The sequence below is a fragment of the Rana temporaria genome (assembly GCF_905171775.1).
Source record: "Rana temporaria chromosome 4 unlocalized genomic scaffold, aRanTem1.1 chr4y, whole genome shotgun sequence".
Lineage (NCBI taxonomy): Eukaryota > Metazoa > Chordata > Amphibia > Anura > Ranidae > Rana > Rana temporaria.
This window is the reverse complement of record NW_024404461.1, coordinates 1183740-1198424: the sequence shown is the minus strand read 5'-3', so window position 1 is coordinate 1198424 and position 14685 is coordinate 1183740. Positions and strand designations below refer to the sequence as shown.

Here is a 14685-nt window from a genome sequence, read left to right as displayed (position 1 = left end):
GAACTGAGCGTGGGAAGCGGGGACTCGACGTGAGGCGCGCGCTGGAGAAGCCGGGAGGACACCATCGAGGCCGCAGACGGACGCCGGACCGGACGATGGGAAGACACCAAAACTGTAAGTAATAAAATCATACAACTTTTTTTTTACAGGAATTTCGGGGGCACTTTAGGGGTGCGCGGTATACGCGGGAGCGCGTTATACCGCGATAAATACGGTAATCCAAAACATTATTCATTAACATTTTTAACCAAACAACTTTTATTAACACCCGTCCAATTGGTCTCTGACAGCAACCCCCACTTAGTCTTTCTTTTCACCGTTACACTGCGGTACCATTACCATACCCGGCCTCCAGCCGACTTCAGCTCGGAGACACCCCTTTTTCCCCGCAGTGCACCAAAACTCCATCTGTTAACCAGTGTGGTCCCCCGGAAACATGAATATCCTGAATTCCCACCACCCAAGAACTCGTTCAACCGCCACCTTATCCTACCCACACCTGGCCGCCCCTGTGGCCACCATGATGCGGAAGGAGTGTGAGGCCCATTGTCCACCCGCTTGCAGGTACTCCCTGAAAAACCGCCACTAAGAAGAAAATGTGCAAACCAGGCCCTGTCCCCCCTTGCCAAGAGAACGGCCCACTCTCAACCAAACAAACCCCAGAAAAGTCCCATACCCTTTGCCCGGGCTGTAAAAGCCGCCGAAACACTCACACCCCTTTTTTTTTTTTTATATAACCTGTACTAACGCAGCCCCACCCGATCTCCCAAAGCCCACACACATCTTGGGCCAGCAACCCCCTTCTCCACTCGCCTGGATAAATCCATCTACCCCACTCGAAATGCTCCAAAACTACATGCAAAACAGCTGTAAAACAAATTACCTCGTAAACCCATGCAACATACTGACCCCAAGGTTTTAACAAATTACCCAAAAATTGAAAAAAGAAAAGAGGCCTGCCTCCCAACGTCTGTAGTAGGTTGCACGTGCGATACCTGTATATTGCTTGTTTACCCAAATTCATGTTTGTCTTTATTTGCCTCCCAGACACTGACCCTATTCATCCATGCCCCCTTTTCGTAATGTACCATCAACAACCTTGCCACGGACCCCCCATCTCAGCACCTGCCAGCCGTGTGACAACAAACAGCTCACTCTATACTTAGATTGTCCCATTTCCTGGTACTTTCCCCCCCTACCGACTGCACCAGCTCCCCAAACTTGTCCCTTTAAAACTAGGCCGAGCATCCGCCCTCGTGACTTCAGAGCCCGAGAGCTGCGCGGCCTGCGGAAAGAATTGACCCAACTGTAAACAATGCCAACTAACTGGCACCGCAACCATACCACCGTCTGTAACGACACTAAAACTGGTTCTATAACTTGAACCACCCCCTTGTTGTCACAGTACCCCCCCCAAATCCTCAAGTCCCAACATGCCTCCCCCAGCTCCATTGCCAGGACCACTGGAACAATCCCCACAGTACCTATATCCAGTCACCAGATAAAGATTCCGAACCCCCTAACCCTCGCCAGAACGCCCCATACACGCAGACCCTGCCGCCCACGTGACGAACTTTAAAACAACATTACACCCTGATCCAGCCACCCCAGGCAATGGCCCATTTTACATCCCCAGACAAGTGGCAAAAATCCCCCCTAAGCTCCTTGTGCAATATGCTGACATATCGGGGAAAGAACTCACCGGTAGCCACCGGCATAAAGACCCCACCCATGAAATCAATTGAACATGCAAATGGACTTACCCACCAATCCCGTAACCTGCATCGCACGACAAGCTGCGCCCTATTCCCAGTAATCCCATGCCCGAAACTCTCTACCATGGCTCTCAGCAGTAGCCCTCCCAGCCCCCCATGTCAACGGTGCTAGAAAACCAAGTACCGTAGATGGGCCCCCCAGGCTTGCCAGCAGGCAACCGACCCTAAAACTTACCCCCCATGCACGCCAACGATGACAGCAATAGTACAAACCTTATAGGAAGGCCCCCCCCCCCGGGAAATAAAACTAGGGGATGCCGGACTCCCAGCCAGCCACGTCCTGAACAACCTTTGTAACATGGCGCAGGTAATGGAGCGACCAAAGGGCAGACCCCGCGCCCTAAACCCATCCTACCACGTACCCCGACAGCTTAAAGCTGTCCGAGTGACAAAATGTGCGCCCCTTGTACATACCGCCTAACCCACCCCCCAGCAGTGTCAGAAGCATAAGACACCGTACAAACCCTGTGTCTATGAAACAATAACAGACCCCCCCCGTTACAAATTGCGAGGTGGTGAGCAAGTTAAAGGAATTCCTTCTCAGGTACCACCCCCCAGCCGTGAGTTATCCCTTACTGGCATAACCGTACTGCCCCCCCACCCCCTGCGATACGTCCAGTACAAACGTGACCGCAACCACCCCTGGATACTGTAGAAACAGACCGAAAATCCCCACAATAAGCGTAACCACAGTCAAGGAACCCATCCATTGTCCCAAACCCTGAAGCCCAGCATACTAGCCGCCGCCCCCTACTTATCCCTACCTAGGAAAAAGGCAGAATCCCCCCCCACCGAATTGGTACCACTTGCTAGCAAACTCCCCCCAGCACGCCTCCCTGTGAAACAGCTGGACGGGGGGGGGGGGGGTGTGCCCATCGCCCCAGGGGCCCCGTGCTGAAACCTGTCAAACCCCCCCAAACCTACAGCAGCCCCCCTGGCAAAATGTCCTGCACAACCCCCACCACGCTCTTGTTGGCAATCCAGGGGCGGATGCCCCCCCCCCTGCAGAAACTGCTTTGAAGCCCGCGTAGAAGACCTACCAGCGAATCCCAAGTCAGAGGTCCGTCACCATCCCACCAGAACCACCCCCCAGTGCCTAGCATAAAAGAACAAAGTCAAGCAACGCTCCGGTTGTACTCACCTATGACACCGGGCATGCTAGCGACCACCGGCATCCAAAACACGAATGTCCGCGGGTAACCTTCATCCATGTTACATCGGGCTGTCCTCCACCCAATGAACTCGTGACGAGAAACCTCTAACCCACTCACCCTTGCCAAACTCGCACCCACTGTACCGCTATCGGTGCACCAACAGTCCCTGAAAACAAATGCCTCAAACGCCCACATCCCCCTTATAAGCATCCGCAACACATGCCACAGCCCCCCTTCGTCACCTGCCGCCATACTCACCATCACCACTTCTGACGTAGCGGTGCAGATATCCGCCAGAGCCGTGTGGGCCCCCCTTAATCGTTACTCCATACACAATGCTACCCTTGTCACCGCGGACCCCCCACACCCCTCATAAAGATACACAGTGCCTCATTTAAAATGAAAACGTGTGAAACAGAGACAGACGTACCGGGCTGACCAGTCATGTCCCCCACAGCTGTCGCCTCTACATCCACCGATGGCGCCTGAGCCTGGCGTTCTTCCGCTGGAACAAGCCTCCCCGTGCCGACTGCGCCGCAGGACCTGGCAGCCTCCCAGGTGAAGCAGGCCTGGGGGCCGTGGATCCCTGCAGCTCAGTGGACCGTGACCCTGCCCCCAGCCGAAACCGATGAGCCATGATGATCTCCTGACAGGACACGCTTGCAGTCCTCCGCCATCCCCGGTGTAAGCAGCCCCCCAGGCCAAGCCGGCCTGGAGGCCATAGGTCTCTGCAGCTCCGCAGACCGCCGTCTCTTGCGTGACCCTGCCACCCGCCCCTAATCACTAGGTAGGCCGCGCTAACAACCCCCCCATATCCCCCGCCGCCCTCGGCATGCTACATGGGCACCCCCCCAGCTGCGTGGAAACGGCCCGACAGCCAACCGCTGCACCCACCCACCACTGCTCCCCATCTTGCCAGGACAGGTGAGGGGCCATGCAATAAAATTGTCCTGCACGTGTGGAAGGCGGGCGCCATTACGGCGCGTAGCTCCGCCCCCTGGTGCATAGCCCCGCCCCCCGCCGCGTAGCCCCGCCCCCGCCGATACCCCATTTTTTTGAATGAATGAGCTTGCTCTGCTGGGGGGGGGAGGGGAGTGCCCCCCTGCATATAGCCGTGGCAGAAGCGGTCCCAAACAGGGCTAAGCGTAAAACGCAGCGGAGGCCTGCGAGATAGACCCCCCTCCGGACCCTGCAGTATAACTAACTGAAACCTACCCCAGAGAGTCCCCCTCGGAGCCGACGCTGGAATAGCAAGAAGGATAAATGTCCCTGGCAGCCATGACAGAGGAGCAGCATGTAAAACTGCTTCCTTCTGTCTCCCTCACCAACTGAAAATGTTCCCGGAGGTTCCCGCCTCCACCTTATATACAGCTCCTCCCCCCTATCCAGCACTTTACTCCTGAATCCTCCCCTTCCATTCTTACCAACTTAACCCTTTTGTTGACTCTCCTTTCCACCTTGTCATGCCCGGCCCTTCACTATTTTTTCCTTTGTCTTTTTTCCGTTCCGGGCCTCCCTGTTTCACCAAACATGTTCGGTCGTGTGTACGAGGCCTAACACGGAAGGTCAATGCTTCCACGCATGCGTCGAATCAATTTGACGCTTGCGCGGGATTTCGGGCCGCTGGTTATATGTCATAACCAGCGGACATGTCCGACGGACATGGTTCCAGCGGACAAGTTTCCACCAGGGTTTACTTCCTCTTTTAACCACTTACCCCCCGGACCATATTGCTTCCCAAAGACCATAGTACTTTTTGCGATTTGGGACTGCATCGCTTTAACAGACAATTGCGCGGTCGTGTGACGTGGCTCCCAAACAAAATTGGCGTCCTTTTTTTCCCACAAATAGAGATTTCTTTTGGTGGTATTTGATCACCTCTGCGTTTTTTATTTTTTGCGCTATAAACAAAAATAGAGCGACAATTCTGAAAAAAATGAATATTTTTTACATTTTGCTGTAATAAATATCCCCCAAAAACATATATAAAAAAACTTTTTTTTTCCTCAGTTTAGGCCGATACGTATTCTTCTACCTATTTTTCGTAAAAAAAAATCGCAATAAGCGTTTATTGATTGGTTTGCGCAAAAGTTATAGCGTTTACAAAATAGGGGGTATTTTTATGTCATTTTTATTATATTTTTTTTTACTAGTAATGGCGGCGATCAGCGATTTTTTTTCGGTATTGCGACATTATGGCGGACACTTCGGACACTTTTGACACATTTTTGGGACCATTGGCATTTTTACAGCGATCAGTGCTATAAAAATGCATTGGATTACTATAAAAATGAAGTGAAGGGGTTAACACTAGGGGGCGGGGAAGGGGTTAAGTATGTCCCTTGTGTGTTCTTACTGTGGGGGGGGGGTGGCCTCACTAGGGGAAACACTGATCCTCTGTTCATACATTGTATGAACCGAAGATCAGCATTTCCCCCCCCTGACAGGACCGGGAGCTGTGTGTTTACACCCACAGCTCCCGGTCCCCGCTCTGTAACGAGCGATCGTGTGTGCCCGGCGGCGATCGCGCCAGCCGGGCACACGCACGGTAGTCGGGGGCGAGCGGGGGGCGCGCGCGCCCCTAGTGGCGGCTGAGAGAGAGGACGTTATACTATGTGCTCTCGCCCAGCCGAGCCGACGTAGAACGGCGGTGCGCAGTCGGCTAGTGGTTAACAGTTTCATCTCCCGTTCCATGTTTCTATTTTACATTTTTTCTTGGAAAAAAAACATTATACAGCACATATATATATTGCTAACTTTAAGGGTTTACTGTTATGTGGTTTGGTCTGTCTGTACTTTGTTAAACTTTTGAATAAAAACCTATTGAAAGGAAAAAATTATGTGGTTTAGGGCAGGGTTTGACAAATTTGCTTGGAATCTAGGAGCCAGATAAAAGAGTTAGGAGCCAGAAAACGCATCCCGTCCCGACCGCCCGCATATGTAAACGTTCAAACCACACACGTGAGGTATCGCTGTGATTGGTAGAGCGAGAGCAATAATTCTAGCCCTAGACCTCCTCTGTAACTCAAAATATGCAACCTGTAGATTTTTTTAAACGTCGCCTATGGAGATTTTAAAGGGTAAAAGTTTGTCGGCATTCCACGAGCGGACGTAATTTTGAAGCGTGACATGTTGGGTATCAATTTACTCGGCGTAACATTATCTTTCATAATATAAAAAAAAATGGGGATAACTTTACTGTTGTCTTATTTTTTAATTTAAAAAAGTGTAATTGTTTCCCAAAAAAGTGCGCTTGTAAGATCGCTGCGAAAATACGGCGTGACAGAAAGTATTGCAACAATCGCCATTTTATTCTCTAGGGTGTTAGGATAAAATATATATAAAATGTTTGGGGGTTCTAATTAGAGGGAAGAAGATGGCAGTGAAAAATTACATTAGAATTGCTGTTTAACTTGTAATGCTTAACTTGTAATACCAACGGCCACCACCAGATGGCGCCAGCTCACACATCTGGTGGTAATAACTTGTAATACCAACGGTTTACCACCAGATGGCGCCAGCTCACAAAAAAAAAGCCAAGTCGCCAGGACCCTATTTCTAGTCGCCATGGCGACCTGGCGACCGGGATTTGTCGAGCCCTGGTTTAGGGTATATTTATCTTATTTTAAATCAGTAGGAACTTTAAATTACTGCTGCATTATGAGAAAATTAAATATATGAAATATATGAAAATAACTTTAACATGCTTTTTACCAAAAATCGAATTTTAATGTTGAAGGGCCAGATCCACATACATTTAGTTAGGCGCAGCGTATCAGAGATACACTACACCGCCGTACCTTACCTGGCGTATATTCGAATCCTCAGCAAGTTCGCGCCGTAAGTTACGGCGGCACAGTGTATTTGTGGCGGCGGATTTCAAATTGGGTGGGTTGAGGGTGGGTTTCATTTAAATGAAGCGCGTCCCCGCGCCGAATGAACTGCGCATGCGTCGTCCCGAAATTTCCAGCCGTGCATTGCGCTAAATGACGTCGCTAGGACGTATTTTTTTTAACTTAGACGTGAGTTACGTCCATCCCTATTCACGGACGACTTACGCAAAAAATCTAAAAAAATCAAATTTCGACGCGGGAACGACGGCCATACTTAACATGGCAAGTCTATCTATACGCCACAAAATACCAGCTTTAACTATACGCCGGAAAAAGCTGACTAGAGACGACGTAAGAGAATGCGACGGCCGCGCATACGTTCGTGGATCGTCGTAAATCGCTAATTTGCATACCCGACGCGGAAAACGACGAGAACTCCACCCAGCGGGCGCCAAAGTATTGCATCTAAGATCCGAAGGCGTACGAAGCCGTATGCCTGTTGGATCTTACCCAGATGCCATCGTATCTTGGTTTGAGGATTCAAAATAAAGATACGACGCGGGAAATTTGAAAGTACGCCGGCGTATCAGTAGATATCAGTAGATACGCCGGCGTACTTCGTCTGTGGATCTGGCCTGTAGTAAGTAGAACAAGCAGCAGAATAAAATGTATATGTTTTCCCCTACACACGATCGGTTAAACCGATGAGAACAGTCTGATGGAAAGTTTTCATCGGTCCAAAGCGATCGTGTGTGGGCGCCATCGGTTATTTATCCACCGGTTAACAAAAAGCAATCTTGTTTTAAATTTAACCGATTCCTAACTGATAGTTAAAAACCGATCGTTAGTAGGAAGGCCATTGGTTAAAAATCCGCGCATGCTCAGAATCAAGTCGACGCATGCTTGGAAGCATTGAACTTCGTTTTTTTCAGCACGTCGTTGTGTTTTACGTCACCGCGTTCTGACACGATTGGTTTTTTAACCAATGGTGTGTAGGCGCGACTGACCATCAGTCAGCTTCATCGGATAACCGACGACAACGGTCCATCAGACCATTCTCATCGGATGGACCGATCGTGTGTACAGGGCTTAAGGCTACTTGTGTTCAAAATGTTACTGATAAAACTTGAAAAAAATAAAAACTTTTTTAAATGTTATTCTTCCCCCCCCCCCCCTAAAAAATGCAAATAACAAAAAAAATCTCAGAGGACCTTAGGATCAAAAAAAGCCCTGTTTGCGACCCCCCTAAAAAATTGATGTATTATTTCTGTATCATAAGTAGCTACAAAGTTATAGACTCATGAATAGACACATAGGGGAAGTGTGAAAATATGGTCTGGTCCATAGGGTGTGAGAACTGAAGTGGTCAACATTGTTATTTTGCTGCTGTAAAGTTGGATCTTGGTGCTGAAGCTTCAGGTGCCAGTTAAAGACATAGGGCTAGATTCCGATAGGTTAGCGGATCTTTAGATCTGATTTACATTACGCCGCTGCTGGAATTTTTTGAGGCAAGTGCTTTATTCAGAAAGCACTTGCCTCTTAAAGTTGCGGCGGCGTATCGTAAATCCCCCGGCGGAATTCAAATTCTGCGGCTGGGGGGCGTTTACAATTTAAATCAGGCGCGTCTCAGCGCCGATCGAACAGCGCATGCGCCGTCTGCAAATTTTCCCAGCGTGCATTGCTCCAAATGACATCGCAAGGACGTCATTGGTTTCGACGTTAACGTAAATTACGTCCGGCCGTATTCGCGAACGACTTACGCAAACGATGTAAAAAATTCAAAACTTGGCGCGGGAACGACGGCCATACTTAACATAGGATACGCCGCACTTACCCCTCCTATAGCAGGGGTAACTTTCCGCCGGAAAAAGCTGAACGCAAACGACGTAAAAAAAAAAAACGCCGGGCGGTCGTTCGTTTCTGAATCGGCGTAAATGCTCATTTGCATATTCGACAGGGGTAAAAAATATGGAAGCGCCACCTAGCGGCCGGCCTGGAATTGCAGCCTAAGATCCGACGGTGTAAGTCACTTACACCTGTCGGATCTTAGACATATCTATGCGTAACCTGATTCTATGAATCAGGCGCATAGATACGACGGCCGGACTCAGAGATACGCCGTCGTATCTTCTTTCTGAATCTGGCCCATAAACTCCAACTGAATGCCATATAGCTTGACGGTGTATTATCTTTTTAATAAAAAAAGGAAAAATCTGTTTCCACCTTGTTGCATCCTTTGTTGTATCTGAGAGCTGGAGATTCTTCTAAGGCCCCGTACACACGATAGAATCCATCCGCAGATAAATCCCAGCAAATGGGTTTCTGCGGATAGATTCTATGGTGTGTACACGCCAGCGGATCTTTTTCCGCGGATAAATCTCCCCTGGGATGGATTCCAGCAGATCGGATATTTGCTGACATGCACAACAAATCCATCTGCTGGAATCCATTCCAACGGATGGATCCGCTCGTCTGTACAGACTCACCGGATCCATCCGTCCAAAGGGATTCCCCGCACGCGTCGTAATGATTTGACGCATGCGTGGAATTCCTTATATGACAGCGTCGCGCCCGTCGCTGCGTCATAATCGCGGCGACGGCGCGACACGTCATCGCCAGAGGATTTCCGCGCGGATTTCAATGCGATGGTGAGTACACTCCATCGCATAGAAATCTGCGGAAATCTTTGAGAGGATTTATCCGTGGAAACGGTCCGCTGGACCGTATCCGCGGATAAATTCTCTCGTGTGTATGGGGCCTACAGGGGTGAATTCACCTTCTTGCATAAGTCTGATTATGACTGGCCATCAAGAATTTTATTCTAATTAATTTGATGTAAAAAAACGAAATAATAATAATTACTTACTTTTTGCGGGGCATAGGTGCCAAACCCAATCACTGGCATTTTATGTCCATTGTTCAGGATAACAACAGATTTTGAGAAAATGTCCATGTCCTCTTCTGAGCAGGTGTTTTGGCAATGTGCATGTATTATGTCCCTCTAGGAAAAATCCCTCCCTTCTCATTGAGTTCCAATCTTATACTGTACCATGCTGATTCAGGCAATCAGAAAGCAAAAAAAAAAGGAAATCAGAATTGTATTATTTTCTGTTCAATGCCATCTGTGTCATATTTTAATCTCATGATGAACCTTGGACATTTTTAACAAAAAAACATTTTCCCTAACAAAAAACATTTAACCACTTGACAACTGGGCACTTAAACACCCTTAATAACCAGACCAATTTTCAGCTTTCGGTGCTCTCACATTTTGAATGACAATAACTCAGTCATACAACACTGTAACCAAATGAAATTTTTGTCCTTTTTTTCCCACAAATAGAGCTTTCTTTTGGTGGTATTTGATCACCTCTGCGGTTTTTATTTTTTCCGCTAATAATGAAAAAAGAACGAAAATTTTGTAAAAAAATGATTTTTTTTTCATTTCTATTATAAAATTTTGCAAAAAATGAATTTTTCTTCATAAATTTGGCCTAAAATGTATACTGCTACATATCTTTGGTAAAAAAAAAAAAAAAAATTGGGTTATTATTTAGTCTGGGTGAAAATTATAAGGTCTACAAGCTATGGTACCAATTACTGAAAATTGATCAATTTGATCACACCTGATGTACTGACAGGCCTCTCTCATTTCTTGAGACCCTAACATGCCAATAAAGTACAAATACCCCCCAAATGACCCCTTTTTGGAAAGAAGACATTCCAAGGTATTTAGAAAGAGGCATGGTGAGTTTTTAGAAGTTGTAATTTTTTCCCACAATTCTTTGCAAAATCAAGATTTTTTTTATTTATTTTTTTTTTCACAAAATGTTCATATTCGCCGGTTATTTCTCACACACAGCATATGCATAACACTAATTACACCCCAAAACACATTCTGCTATTCCTCCAGAGTATGGCGATACCAAATGTGTGAGACTTTTACACAGCGTGGCCACATAGAGAGGCCCGACATGCAGGGAGCACCTTCACATGTGTGAGACTTTTACACAGCGTGGCCACATACAGAGGCCCAACATGCAGGGAGCACCTTCACATGTGTGAGACTTTTACACAGTGTGGCCACATACAGAGGCCCAACATGCAGGGAGCACCTTCATATGTGTGAGACTTTTACACAGCGTGGCCACATACAGAGGCCCAACATACAGGGAGCACCTTCACATGTGTGAGACTTTTACACAGCGTGGCCACATACAGAGGCCCAACATGCAGGGAGCACCTTCACATGTGTGAGACTTTTTACACAGCGTGGCCACATACAGAGGCCCAACATGCAAGGAGCACCTTCACATGTGTGATACTTTTACACAGCGTGGCCACATACAGAGGCCCAACATGCAGGGAGCACCTTCACATGTGTGAGACTTTTACACAGTGTGGCCACATACAGAGGCCCAACATGCAGGGAGCACCTTCATATGTGTGAGACTTTTACACAGCGTGGCCACATACAGAGGCCCAACATGCAGGGAACACCTTCACATGTGTGAGACTTTTACACAGCGTGGCCACATACAGAGACCCAACATGCAGGGAGCACCTTCACATGTGTGAGACTTTTACACAGCGTGGCCACATAGAGAGGCCCAACATGCAGGGAGCACCTTCACATGTGTGAGACTTTTACACAGCGTGGCCACATACAGAGGCCCAACATGCAGGGAGCACCATCAGGCGTTCTAGAGCACCCAGACCAATTCTGACATTCCTCTCCTACATGGAAAAATCATCATTTATTTGCTAGAAAATTACATAGAACCCCAAAACATTATATATGCTTTTTTAGCAAAAACCCTAGAGAATACAATGGCGGTCGTTGCAACTTTTTATCGCGCACGTTATTTTCGCAGCAATTGTTCGAATGTGTTTTTTTGGAAATAAAACGGTTTTGTGCTTTTAAAAAAAAAAAAACATTAAAGTTAGCCCAATGTTTTTGCATAATATGAAAGATGAAGTTACGCCGAGTCAATAGATACCCAACATGTCACCCTTCAATATTGCACACGCTTGTGGAATGGCGCCAAACTTCGCTACTTAAAAATCCCCATAGGCGACGCTTTAAATATTTTTACTGGTTACATCTTTTTAGTTACAGAGGAGGTCTGGGGCCAAAAGTATTGCTCTTGCTCCAACGTTCGCAGCGATACCTCACATGTGTGGTTTGAACACCGTTTTCATATGTGGGCGGGACTTACGTGTGCGGTCGCTTCTGTATACGAGCACGCAGGAACAGGGGCGCTTTAAAAAAAAATATATTTTTATTGTTCATTTCACTTTATTTATTTTAGTTTGATACGTTTTTCCCCAAAAATAAATGTTTTGATCACTTTTATTCCTATTACAAGGAATGTAAACAGTCCCTTGTAATAGGAATATAGCATGACAGGTCCTCTTTACAGTGAGATATGGGGTCAATAAGACCCCACATCTCACCTCTAGGCTGGGAAGCCTGAAAAAAAAAAACGATCCTGGTTTCGATCGTAGTGGTGAGTCAGAAGAGGCACCAGAGGGAGAAGGGAGGGGAGACGTCCCCTTTCGCCTCCCGTAAGAACAATCAAGAGGCGGAACAGCCGACATGATCGTTCTTACGGTGTATTGCGAAGGGGGGTATGCAGAGTATTGCGCAGGGGGGTATGCAGAGTATTTCGCAGGGGGGGGGGGTGTGCAGAGTATTTCGCAGGTGGGGGGTATGCAGAGTATTTCGTAGGGGGATATGCAGAGTATTGCGCAGGGGGGTATGCAGAGTATTTCGCAGGTGGGGGGTATGCAGAGTATTTCGTAGGGGGGTATGCAGAGTATTGCGCAGGGGGGGTATGCAGAGTATTGCAGGGGGTATGCAGAGTATTTCGCAGGGGGGGTATTGCAGAGTGTATTGCACAGTATTGCAGAGTATTGTAGGGGGGGTATTGCACGGTATTGCAGGGGGTTTCAGGGATGGCTGAGCAGGGATGGATGGATCTGTGACTGCAATAGTCACAGATCCATCCACAGCGCTGCTGACACCCGCGCTCCCCCCTCTCACACTGTACCGCTCGGTACAGAGAGAGGAGGGAGGAACCGGCGTCATCAAAAGACGCCGGTTTGTTTACATGTGATCGCTCCGTCATTGGACGGAGCGATCACATGGTAAACAGCCGCTATCAGCGGCCGTTTACCGCGATTCGTGATCGGCCGGGTCCTCTGAAATGTTCCCGTGTGCGCGTCCCAGGGGACGCGCGGGAGACGGACTCTTGGAGGACGTACATTGACGCCCTCCTAGAGTTAACCACCCGCCCTGTAGACGTATATTGTCCAGGGCTTTTTTTCAGGGGGAACTTGGGGGAACTCAGTTCCACCACCTCTGGCTCAGACCCTTTGGTGCCTGCTCACCACAATCACTTGTAAACACAAAAGTCTGGTTTCTGTGTTTACAAGTGACAGCTCTGCACTCTGTGTGTAATGCCCTGAGCTCTGCACTCTGTATGTAATGCAATCCTGGTGTTTAATGCCCCTTTAAGACCCTTCTACTGTTTGTGAAATCTAAACGGGTCGTATTTGAGTTCCTGCACCTATTTTCTGAGAAAAAACGCTCTGATATTGTCTATAGGGCGGTTACCAAGTGGTTAACAATACAGTATAGGAAAGTAGAGTATAAAATATTAATCACAAGTGTTCTATGAAATAGTTTAGGGCAGGAGTCTCCAAACTTTCTAGACAAAGGGCCAGTTTATTGTCCTTTAGGTGGGCGGATTGTGACCAGCGCAAGTGGACATTTTCATGTCATCAGTCGGAATAAACCGTTAAATTTGGTATTAGGGGGAGGAAGAGCATCCCATCCTTAGTATCATTAGGAGCCCCCAAAAGTGCCCCATTGTTAATTTAACCACTTCCTTACTGGGCACTTAAACCCCTTCCTGACCAGAGGACTTTTGCGATTCGGCACTGCGTCGCTTTAACTGACAATTGCGCGGTCGTGCGACGTGGCTCCCAAACAAAATTAACGTCCTTTTTTCCCCACAAATTGAGCTTTCTTTTGGTGTATTTGATCACCTCTGCGGTTTTTATTTTTGCGCTATAAACAAAAATAGAGCGACAATTTTGAAAAAAAATAAAATATTTTTACTTTGTTGCTATAATAAATAGCTCAATTTTTTTTTTTACGTTTTTTTTTTATCCTCAGTCTAGGCCGATACGTATTCTACATATTTTTAGTAAAAAAAAAAAATCGCAATAAGCGACTGGTTTTGCGCAAAAGTTATAGCGCCTACAAAATAAGGGACAGAATTATTATTATTTTTTTTTTTTTTTTACTAGAAATGGCGGCGATCTGCGATTTTTATTGGGACTTGCGACGTTATGGCGGACACATCGACACTTTTGACACATTTTTGGCGCCATTCACATTTATACAGCAATCAGTGCTATAAATATGCACTAATTACTGTATAAATGTGACTGGCAGGGAAGGGTTAACACTAGGGGGTGAGGAAGGGGTTAAATGTGTACCCTAATTATAATACTAGCAGGGAGCAGTAAACTGAGACATATAGGCACATGTATCACAGTAGCCTCACCAGCACCCATCAAATGCACCCTCGCCAGTGCCCATCAATGCAGTTTTACCAGCGCCCATCAATGCAGCCTCACCAGCACCCATCAAATGCAGCCTACTAGTGCCCATCAATGCAGCCTCACCCGTCCCTATCAAATGCAGCCTCTACCAGCACCCATCAATGCTGCTTCACCAACACCAAACAAATGCAGCCTACCAGTGCCCATCAATGCAGCCTACCAGAGCCCATTATTGCAGCCTCACCAATGCCCATCAATGCAGCCTCACCAGCACCCATCAATGCAGCTTCACCAGCGCCCATCAATGCAGCCTCACCAGCACCCATCAATGCAGCCTCACCAGCACCC

The 14685-nt window shown here is 47.6% G+C and overlaps 1 protein-coding gene across 1 annotated transcript in view; it reads right to left on the bottom strand.

Moving 5' to 3' along the window:
• LOC120921837 (prostaglandin-E(2) 9-reductase-like) overlaps positions 1-9734 on the bottom strand; it is a 63198-nt gene extending 53464 nt beyond the window's left edge. The window contains exon 1 of the mRNA XM_040334324.1: positions 9629-9734. Coding sequence (XP_040190258.1) covers positions 9629-9715 — 87 coding nt within the window. The 5' untranslated portion in view covers positions 9716-9734. The remainder of the gene's footprint in view (positions 1-9628) is intronic.
• Positions 9735-14685: the final 4951 nt, after the last annotated feature.